General features: G+C 50.8%; 1 protein-coding gene across 5 annotated transcripts in view; it reads right to left on the minus strand.

The window, feature by feature from the left end:
* DPF3 (double PHD fingers 3) overlaps window positions 1–10,714 on the minus strand; it is a gene marked incomplete at its 5' end in the record, with an annotated part of 159,263 nt that extends 148,549 nt beyond the window's left edge. For 3 of the 5 annotated variants that reach the window (XR_014618527.1, XM_084288328.1, XM_084288329.1), the window contains one exon: window positions 10,660–10,691. Coding sequence is in view for 3 of the 5 variants with exons in the window: in XM_084288328.1 (XP_084144454.1) it covers window positions 10,660–10,691 (32 nt within the window). Of the gene's footprint in view, window positions 1–10,659 lie in introns of all 5 variants that reach the window. The other 2 variants (XR_014618526.1, XM_084288330.1) reach the window with 1 other exon arrangement.
* Between the last annotated feature and the right edge of the window lie 670 nt (window positions 10,715–11,384).

Raw genomic sequence — 11,384 nt, forward strand, 5'->3', positions numbered from 1 at the left:
GCAAAACCAAAACCCAAGGGAAGCACAATGACAGAAACCAAAAGAAATATCCACGTTCACCAGAATCCCCTCAGATTAAGACTGAAATTTCCACCTAGCTTTTGTATCAGCGTAAAGACGAAACACTCAGCATTTGAGCTTGCCCCTCTTGGAAGAAGCAGTATTTATAAAGACAGAAGCAAAAGGTCAGAGTCCTGCAGCCCTGAAAACAGATGCATCGGCAGGAAAAACCTGACAGGTCCTAATTGATAACCATGCTTGAGGGAAGCTGCTGGAGGAAAACTGCTGCAGCAAAGGCTGCAGGGAGTTACTGTTCCAAAACCCTGCTGCGGCAGGAAAGGCACACATGTGGCTGCTAGAGCGGGAGATGGACATGGTTAATTGACTGGGAAAGTTTAGCAGAGATGGAATTAATGCAAAGAGCTCAGAGCCCAGGCGTGCAATTCTGTTACCAAGGGAAGGAACCATTCGGCTGGAATTGCAATCCATTTTCAGGTCAGAGCCTTTCCCAAAGGCAGAGTGCTCACCCCTCATCTGTTCCTCCTCTTCCCCTCCGAGGGGTGCATGGAGAAGGTAGCTGCTCACAACAGCCTGGGAAACAGACTGCCTTGTGAGGGCCAGACGGGTTTTGACTTCGCATGCTGTGCGTTCAGCAGTCAGGAATTCAGAAGACATTATCAGGAGAGCCGGCTTCTCCTAGCCCTTGGATTTTGCGGATAAGTTAGTTATGGAAACAAAGCTAGAAAGCTAATAAGAGGGGAGGAGGGAATTTACTTTCAGATCAACTCAGCAGAATGAATACCTGAAGCAGACACATCTGCAATCTGGTCAGATGAGAATGCCAGGAGTTAGTTACGGAGGAATCGCAGCAACAGCATGGGAAAAAAAAATACACCCAAATAATTACTTTTTAAAATTAAAGCGTACTGCAGAGGAAGACAGAACAGACACAAACCGCAGACCAGATGACATACATGATCTTACGCAGTGATGCACTGCCAATAGTTCCCTAAGTAGCACCAGCGATCGTGATCCTCCCAGCTAGCGCCTCGGAGTTACCTTCCTCAGTAAGGGAGGACTGGATCTGGGAACCTTGTCATTTCTTTGGCTATTTTAACAAATAGGCTTTAAATACACTCACACATATTTATAAGTAGCCTTGTAAAATAAATTGAGTCAAACTGTTCTCACGCCAATGACTTTGAATTCAATGCACGAATGACACCGAACAGGCTATGTGGTGTGCAGCATGTATATTCTGCATCACAAGGGGAATATCTTCTCAACTACTTACCACTTGGTGTCATCTGGTTTGTTTCAGTGGTACAATCTTTGCACCCCAAAAGATGCTTTTGCTCTAGGCATAAACCACTTCCATAAAGGATGGCTTAGCCATATTTATCTGTGGACTCTTTCCATCAGCACCAGGCAGACAGTCTGAAGTCACTTTCCTTCACGCCCCCAATTTCAGCTGGACCATCAAACTGCTACCCAGGAAGGATTCCCATGCACTTTCAACACTCAACACCAAAAGCAAAGAAATGCAGTTACTAAACATCCAGTTCTGTCAGTGGTTGTTGGTGCAACCCCAACCAAGTCACTCAGTGCAAGTCATTCCTCCCATGAGAGGAACAGAGAAAATGATCCCACAAACGGGATTGTGATGCTACTTTGAGCATGATTATAAAGTGGTTTCCTCCTCTGGCATGAAAACGCCATACTTAATATTATAAATAGCATTTTCCCTAATTCTTTTATCCTGGACCGCCTGAAAGCTCACTGTAGGATATGTAAACAGAGAATTCCAGGTGGGAGAAGTTTTATATAGCTGCTTTCTGATGAGGCTGAAGAAATCTCACTTGGTAGAGTTACTCACAGCAGGCAGAGTGGTTCTGCTGGTAAACAAGGACTCCCATTTTGACCTGTACTCACGCACAGGAAGCTAACTACATTTTAGCAACAGTTCATTCCATTAGTGCCTCCTGTACTCAAGCACGAGAGTCATACCTGGCTGCGAAAATTAGCTTGTGACTCTGACCATGACAACAAGTCAGGGGTCAGATTTAATTTGGTAGGCTCTGATCTGCCATGCTGCAACCACAAAACAAAGCTGCCGCTCCCTGCACACTGAGGCACAACACTGCAGTGAGTCCTGCTCTGAGACAGCACCAAAATGCATCACCTCAAACTCCCCATCCTCCTCCAAAACACCGTGGTAGACCATAGGGAGCCCAATTCTCCCAGTCCAGATGCCATTAAAAACACTCCTCCTCATCCCGTGTGATGGACCTGAAGCAAACGCTTCATTTTGGGAAATGACTCAAGAAGAACGTGTGAGGAAGCAGAGCAACAAACAACACATAAGGTGGATATAAATCCAGATAAAATATTAAAATCATTAAAGGGTTGCTGCTCCCTGAAGGTTGGAAAAAACGAAGAGAGTTAATTAAAAGCAATCTCCACACAGTGCTGAGCTAGCCTGCCCTGATAAATCAACAGCTAGGGCTGTGCTCGTAGAGGTCAATGGGGGAAAGAGGTTGAGAGGCGGGGGAGAGGAAAGCTAAGAAAAGATAAAACATTTAGCTGAGCTTATCAACAACAATGAATCAGAGCTGGTGACATGAAATTGAGAAGGGTTTTCCACATATTTCCCCATCAATATTTTTTGGTCGGATTTTGACCTCAGGAATGCCTGTTTGCCACCAACATAACACCAGCTAACCTGCTGAAGTTCCTATTCCTCTCCATCAACGTAAGAGAAGAGAGAAAAGGGAGAGATCTTTGGGGCCCCATTCTGCCTGGGGAAGCATTAACGTCACATTCATCCACGTGCCATTTGATCCTTGGGGACCGATGTCACCAAAATGAACAGAGGGACATGTCCCTTTTTGGAGAAGCCCTTCTAAAAGCTGAAGTCTGGGTGTCAGTCAGATATGAGGAAGCAGTAAAAGAAGTATCTCAGTGCTGCAATCAAACCACACCTGCAGAGAAACTTCTCACTGTGGAGTCTTCCCGGCACGTCTCACATGCCTGTTAGCCAGCACTAGCCCCAGCCCAGCTATAAAAGGTGCTGAGCTACGAATTGGAGCTGTGCTCCTGATCTGTTCCCTATTTCACATCAACAGGTACGTGTGAATGAAGAGGAAACTGCAAGGATAAGGAGTCCATAGAAAACACAGAAACCTACAGTCTTCAAAATGCATTCATAAAAAAAAAATAATAAAATAAGCAGTAGCAGTCAGTGCAACTTGTAGATGTAAGTGGGTTCGTGTTAAAATTTCTGATACTGGATTCTGTTCTTATTCATGGCCAAGACCAAAGGAGATGAGCAGTAAAACATCCTTCTGACACACTGTCTCCATTATTCTTTATTCAGATTGCATAGGTTTTAAAGTAATCATAAGCATAAAATGTGTTTGTCCCCATCATTGGCTACCCACAATCTCTCAGGAAACCGTATGGAGGCCAAAATACTTGGAAAGTCACAAATCCATGGATTACTTTCTTCAGGACTGTTCTTGAAGAAAATGGAAATATGAATATATTAATTTTCCCTTGAAGAAAAAATATTAACTCTGTTGCCTCCGTTAAGTTTCCCAACAACACTGTTCGCTGGATAGCAAGCTATCTGAGATCTAACTCCAGCCATTTCAATTTTTCTCCCAACTCTGACTAATCACTTTAGGCTGTGGATCCACAAGACAACAAACACTAGGAACTGCAGAATTGCTAGAACCAGACCAAAAACTCCAGAGCTGTGTGACACAGGCACTGAACTGGCAGTCGCTCACTCTTCCAAACATGAAAAACACTCAGAATGTTTCGAAGAGGTAATTTTGTTCCAACAGGCATAATCTATCTTCCTGTGGCTAGCATGAAGCCAACCCAAAGCATAAAAGCAGCATAAGCACTGTACTTTGTGTTTTGGCAGGAGTAGCATGCCCGCATCTGATCAGATCAAATCAGCACTGCCAGCTGATGCGGTAGGGCAGGCTGGAATTAACCAACTCGGGACACGGCCTTATTTCACTGCTCTGCACCTGATTTTCTTTGCACTGTCCAACCTATTTAGATTTTTCAGCCCTACGAGGCAGGAACCATTAAGCCACGTGTTTGTAGAGAATTTAGTGCAATGTCTTAACCAAGACCTTCAGGAGCCTAAATAACAACTGATCGTTGCCCCAGCCAGAGCGCCCTTTACAACACGTACAGGAGCCAAAATGATGGGGGATCTGGCAAGAAACGAGGGGAAGAAACTAAATTATCTGGAGTTGCTTTCTTTTGCATACTTAGATTTAATACGCACCCTATAGTTGACATTTTATTGTGATGTATAAAAAAATATCAGAAAGCAAGGGCAGCATTATCAGATGCCAAAGACTGATCCGACTCACAGCGTTGCGTGAATGGGGAGATGAGCCTCAGTTAGGCTGGATCAGCTCTGTCAGAAGGGACTGCAGTATTAAATGTCACTTCCAGCCTTTCTCCCCAGAAGAATACTGATGCAGTCAGTGTCCCCACCAGCACCTGAGCAGGGGACTCTCCCCCGGCTATAGCTCAGCAGAACGAAAAATGAATGAGTCAGGTTTTGGCAAGCACACGCTGCTGATCGCAGCCACCCAGCACACGCTCATCAGCGCCCGTCCCTGCCCTGCTCGCGCTGCTCCGGTGACTCCCTGCGAAGCCTCCCCCCAGACAGCGCTGGGGTGCCAAAAAACCTTCCATGCAGCTGGAATTGCAGCTCTCCTGCTGCACCCGGCTCAAGCAGGTAACCTGAAAACCGAGACACGTGCTGACATAGCCCTGCTAGTCCCATGCTGGAGGAGATGGGGGTGTGAGAAGGATATTTGCCAGCAGCTATTGAGACACTGCATTATTCTTCTCCGAGACATCTGCTGGGAATCTGTGGTTAAAATATGCTCTTCTGGGAAATAAACCATATATAACAATAGGAAAAAAGAAGTATGGTATTTCTAATAATTTAGGCCATTAAAGATAAATAAGAGTTTTGAACATTCAGCATTCAAGCAGTCACTTATGTTATTTGTTGCATGTCACTCAGTTTGGACAGTAAAAACACAGTGGGCAGTTTTCTTCTTTCTTTGGAAAGTAAAATCACTTTCTGCTTTTCACACACTGCTCCAGCATATTTGGGATTGTTCCACAAACTGCTGAGAAGTTTATGAAGAGAAGAAAGGAGCACTTCCACCTGACTAAAAGTTGCTAAAAATGGGTATTAGAGTATGTTTTCTCCTAGATTATGTTAACGATATTGCTTTTCTTAAAAGAAAACAAGCCAATGGTAAAACGGACCGGCACTAAAGAAGAAATTAACACACCTCAGTCTGTGCACCCTGGGCAAAACTCCCAGGCAAAGCCAGAAGAGCAGCACAGTCCTAATGAAGCCCTCAGAACAGGCCTTGAGCAATGCTGCCTCGCTGCCGCTTCCCTGCATGAGGGAGCATGCCACCCAGGCCAGGGAATCCTCAGATCAGAGGTCTGTTTGTCCAACGGGAAGAAAGCTTCAGCTCCCAAACCAGATTCGTTCTACTCCTACAAGTCCTCAGGGATAAACAATACAGGAATTGTTCTTGCTCAAGGCAACATCACATACAGAGACAACACAGTGATGAGCCCAGAATAAATACCAAGATTGTAAAATTGATCTACCAAGCAAAGAAATTCAGCTCTGACATGAAAGGCAAACCAGAGTGAGAAAACACCAGTCTCAGCAAATGATAATCCTAAAAGATGCATTATTCCAGACAACAAACACGCTGGGATGTCTCATTTCTGGACAGCAGTGGTACAGCCAACGAGATGGACAAGGTCTATTCTTGAGAGCAACCCCAGAAAACCACACTTGCAGTTTCAGGAGAGCAGAGGAAGAAATTAATTTTCATGAGGCTGCACAACAGATGAGCCACATTACCTTCACTGGAGCCCACCACAGCTTCCTCTGAAGACAGAACCCCATTGTGCTTCATGTGCTGCACTCGTGCATGCTCTGGTAAACTGTTCCCAGTCGTACACTGTGGATCCAATCTAATGGGCACCATGAACCCAGACCACTGGACACATGCTTACCTTTAAACGATTACACCCTCCAAAATAAAAAAAAAAATAAAAAAAAAAATTGGCTCTTTGTAGCCCACCCCAGATAGTTCAACATTGCTTTCACACACCACAAATAGCATGTTTTAAAAATCTTTTTTTTTTTTTTAAATTACAATTTCATGGCACAAGCTTCATCCATCCACACCAACAAAACAAAATTACAAAAGACCTACAACAACTAACCATGCACAAGTTACTCATGCAACCAGACAAAACACTGTAACTAGTAACATATTTATCAGACTCTCCCATATTCAAACCAGCATATCCTCAGGTCCTCATAACTTGGCTTCTCTCTTCCCCCTCTCACCCCCAACAACTTTGTTCTTATGCTCATGTTTCCCTGCATAAATACAAAAACATTCATCCATCATTTGCTCTGAAGACTGGTGCTGGGATACAGAAAAGAGAGCGTTCATGTGGGCAAGAGTTTTGGCTCGAAATGTGTCACAGTAGGGTTCATTTATGTTTTTAAGTGACTTCAGAGCCATACTGGAAACATTGTAGAGATTTTGGTACATGATTTAATGCGTCCAACAACCCTGTTCTGTCAAGCAGAAGAAAACTCCCTTCTGCAAAGCCACATTAAAATCACCTTCACATCACTTGTAAACACTGAACTGGCAACCTAACTGTCCATCTATTTCTCTGCTTCCACCTGCTGAAAAAAGCACAGCACGTTATACTTTCGCTTTAATACTAAAAATTAACAACCAGATGCCTATGCAACAACATTCAGGGGAAAAAACATGTATATGTATTTACATATACATATACATATATATATATATATATATATATATATATATATATATATATATGAGTCTTCACAAGCACTTAATCACAATGTAGGGTTGTTTCAGGGGTGGGTAACAGGATGTGGAAACAGTTCTGAGTCCCTAGCTTGAATTCCAGCCCAAGTTAACACTTACGAAATACTCTTGCCATACAAGACCCAAAGACCTACTCTGGTCTGCTGCTGACATTAAGCAAGGATGTGAGCACCAAGCCTTTTTTCCACAGGTGCCTCATGCCACAGAATTCATCACAAGGATGGCCAACTGGCAGCCCAGGGGCCAGAGCGGGCTGTCAAGGCAGTTTTATCTGAGGAGGCACAGCGACTGGAAAACCACCCGCTGCTGACTCTTTGCAGCGGGAGCGCAGACACACAACAGGCCTGGTAGGGTTTATAAGGTCAGCTCCAGCGCTGTACACACCACACCGCACCGAACACCTGGCTGGGAATAAAACTCCTCCCGCACATCAAAGCTGTCCAGCAGCACGGCCAGCAGGTAGGTGACCCAGCCTCGCAACGGGGGCACAGCTCGCCTCTTCTGCCCCACGGGCTGTCTGGAGCAAGAGCACAGGAGAGCACCGGCACTGCTACTTACTCTGAGACCAGGCTACGCAGCGGCAGCAGCTCCTCTCGTGCGCGCTCAGGCAGAGAGCTACAGCATGAGGGAATCTCGCACGCAGAAAAGGCAATAGCCTAACATATGTTGCAGTGAGTATGTTTAATTGACAACCTGAAATAAAAGTCAGCTGTGGGAGTAAAGACAGAGAAAGGGTGGGGGGAAATCAGCTCCGCTTCTAGATAAGACTCTGTAAATTACAAGATCTTAATTACATTAAATGCATTATGGAACCATATGCACATCACTAATAAGGCAGAGATGGGGAAAACGTGATGAGGTGCTAGGGCTGGAAGCCGAACTGCTGCGTTCTAGGCTCGATCTTTGAATTAGAAAGTTTCTTAACCACTCTGTCCTAGTTTAGTTGCCCATAAAACAAAGGCAATAATCCTTTCTTCACAGGGGTGTTGAGAGGTTTAATTAATTAATGTTTACAAAGTCCACTGAGATTTCTGACTGACATTTTAAGTCACTCAGAATACTATTTAACGGCATTTGTTTCTTCTATTGCCCTGCTCAAATATCTCCACGTTAAGATATTCAAAGGAGTGGAAGATGGAAAGAGAAAACACTGAGATAAGTACTCAGGCTACTGGGAAAAAAACAGCCCAACAAACCCAGCATTTCAAACCCACTGCTGCCCCACCGAAGCCCTCTGAGTACTGCCTTTTCCACAGATAAAGAATGCATTTGTCCAGACGCTTGCTGCCTTTCTCTTGTTTCCCAGGTCGGTTAAACTTAGATCTCCAGTATTTTTGCCTGTAGCGCTGTGTTGGTAAACCAGGTATTAAACGGCAGAAACAACAGGCAGTTGTGCCAGGTTGTTTGGATCACTGGAAGAAGTGAAGAGAACAGCAGAGGGAGGAAAGCCCCAAAAGAGAAGCGGCAAGTGAGAAGAGGTAGAGAAAGAGGCGAGCTGAAGGTAGGGAAGTACCCATCATTAATAAGGGACTGAGCTGTTCTACCTAATGCATTCCCCCAGATGTTCAGGTACACTGGATTACCCCGAGGGACTAGCCTAGCATGAACGAGGCCACATATGTGTCCAAGTGCCGGAGAGAGACTGCATATTGGACACACTTAAATGCACAAGCACACACAGGGAGCTGCTCGATACCTGAGCTAGGATTTCTCCGTCTCGACATTGTCCCCCATCTGAGAGCAAAACCTTTGTGTGGCCAGTTTCTGTAGGGGGCGTTTGTGGGTTTTGCGATACAATCAAAACGCAGACAGAGGAAATGCAAATGTCATTCAGCTCCCTTTCATTGTCAGGAAGGACACATGAGGATAAAATACTGTACACTGCATCCTTCACCCTATTATGTGTCCTACCGCTTTTGTCCTAATTTAGCCCATGCATAATTTATTTACATGTGTATTGTTTCCCGATCAGCAACTTTCAAGAATAAGTGAAAACGATAAAATGTTTTATTAAACAACTTCTTAATAAAAAATGCAGACGGTGTCAGGCAGCCAGCACCAACTCCCCCACGCGCACCCCGCGCGGCGCCGCTACTTTGGGAGGCGCGGGGAGAAAAGCGACCCCGGCAGCGGGTGCCTATTGTTCCTCCTCTGCCCCCCGGGGAGGAAGGGGAGCGGATGGGACCCGGCCTGATCCTGCCCTCCCCGATCCCAGCGGGGCCCGGCCGGGGTCCCCGCGGCCCTCCGGGGGGGCAGCCCCGCAGCGGAGCCGCCCGCACGGCGGCGCCCGCTCCCCCCCGGGGGCTCCGCGCCCCTCGCCGCTCCCCTCCTGCTGCCGGGGACCGGCCGGGCACTTCCGAGGGCCCGGGGCCAGCGGGCTGGAGCCTCCCGGGGCGGAGCGGCCGGGGCGAGAAGTTGCCGGCGGCTGCAAAGTGCGCGGCGGGCCGGGACCGGGACCGGGACCGGCGGGGCCGGGACCGGGGTTGGGGCCGGCAGAGCCCGCTCGGTCCCCTCGGGACCTGCGCTCCCGTTCCCCGCTGGCCGCGGTGCGGTGCCACGGAAGGGCCGGGCGGCAGGCGGGAGGGCAGCTCGCTGCCCGCCGGGGACCGTGCGAGCCCCTTCCCAGCTCCTGCCCTCCCTTCCCTCCGCGCTGAGGCAGAGGCAGGAATCCCTGGAAAAAACCTCCGAGGGGTTTTCCAACTCCAGGCGGAGAGACTTGAGTCAAAGAGAAAAAAAAAAAAAAAGGAAAAAAAGAAAAGAGACTCGCAGCCTCAATTTCATCTCTGAAAACTCAAAGGCATAAAAACACCCACTCGGTGCAGCCGGGAAGTGCAAACGAAGCGGCCCCGGCAGGTACTCCGCTCCGCGTCGTTGGCGAGAGCGCTGCCCCCGTTCGCGGAGAAGTGGCTCGGGCAAGGCTCCGGCAGCTCCTGGCCCCACGGCCGGGGCCAAATCCCCCTCTCCCTAATGCCGCCGGGGATTAGCGGTGCGCAGCGCGGACCACAAGGAAAATAAAGGACGCGAGCCAGAAGACGGCGGCCGTCCGCGTTTGGGGCTCGGGAGGCCGGCGACGGCCGGGCACCGGCACCGGCACCTGCCCCCGCCGGTGTTGCCGTCCCTGTCCCCGTCCCGGTGGCTGCCCCGGGGCGCTCCCCGCGACCCCGAGCCGCAGACGCGCCCGAGTCCCCGCCGCTCGGGAAAGCGAAAGCCTGGCATATGCAAAGCAGCCCTCCGGACTTCCTGCCCCAAACCCGCCGGCGGCGGGCCCGAGTCATTCATTTAAGGCGAGCCCGCCGCCCTCCCTCCCTCCCCTCCCCGCCTGCCCTCCCGCTCCCCTCCCGCACAGCCCCGCGCCCACCGCGCCGCGCCTCCGGAGCGAGCCCCCCGCCAGCCCCAACTCCTCGGGGGGGGGCCGCAGCGGCGGAGCCGAGCCCCGACCCCCCTCCGGCTCGGGCCGGCCCCGCGGGACGCTGTCAAGTGCGCGCAGCCCCGGGGCCGGGCGGGACGCGCCCAGAGCCGCCCGCGGGGAGCGCGAACTCGGGGGGTCGGCGGCTCCCGCGGGGCGCACGCCGCGAGCGGAGGAGGAGGAGGAGGAGGAGGAGGAAGGGGGGGGGGGGGGAGGCGGGCGGCGGGCGGAGCGGCGGGGCCCGGCGGCTGGGGGCGGCTGCGGGCGGGGGGCGCCGTGCGGGGCGCGCCGGGCGGTACTCACGCTTTGAGGGGGTTGTGAATGACAGTCGCCATTTTGCTACAATGTAACCGAATATTGGGGCTCGGAGTTCTAAAGCTGGGCTCAGGGCAAGCGGCCGCCCAATGGGCGCGCGGCGTGCCGGCCCGCCGGCCAATGGGCGGCCGGGGGCGGGGCCGGCGGCGCGGGGAGTCCTGCGGGGAGCTGTCAAAGCCCAGAGGTCGCTCCCTGCCCGTGCGCCCGGCGGCCCTTAAAGGGGCAGCGCGCCCCGGAGGCCCCCCCCGGCCCCCCCCGAACTGGAGCCGAGTCCCGCTGCCAGGACGGGAGGCGGCGGAGCCCCCGCGACCCCCTGGGACCCGCTGGGACCCGCTGGGACCCGCCGGCCGGAGCTCGGCCGCAGGTGGGCGGCACAGCGCAGCGCAGCGCAGCGCCCGGCGCTGGAGGGAGCAGGGAGCAGCGCAGCGCCGCCCGCTTGTTAAATTCCAGCACGAGTTGGCAAAAAAAAAGTTCAACTTCCTAAAATGCGGCTTTGCCCGAAGCGCTGCCAGCTCCCGCGCCGAGCTCTGCCCTCCGAGGCAGCCCACGGTATTGCTCTTCAACCGATAGCGCCGAGCCCAGGTGCCGCGGGAGGCAGCGTCAGCCCCCGGCGTTAGCACCCTCGCTCCGCTCAGAGGCAAGGCTGAGCGCACGCTGCCGAGCCCTCGCAAACGCGCAGCCGGTGCGCGGGCTGCAAAGCAGCGAGCGGGCGG

This window comes from Netta rufina (assembly GCF_964035555.1).
Source record: "Netta rufina genome assembly, chromosome: 5".
NCBI classification, from domain to species: Eukaryota; Metazoa; Chordata; class Aves; order Anseriformes; family Anatidae; genus Netta; species Netta rufina.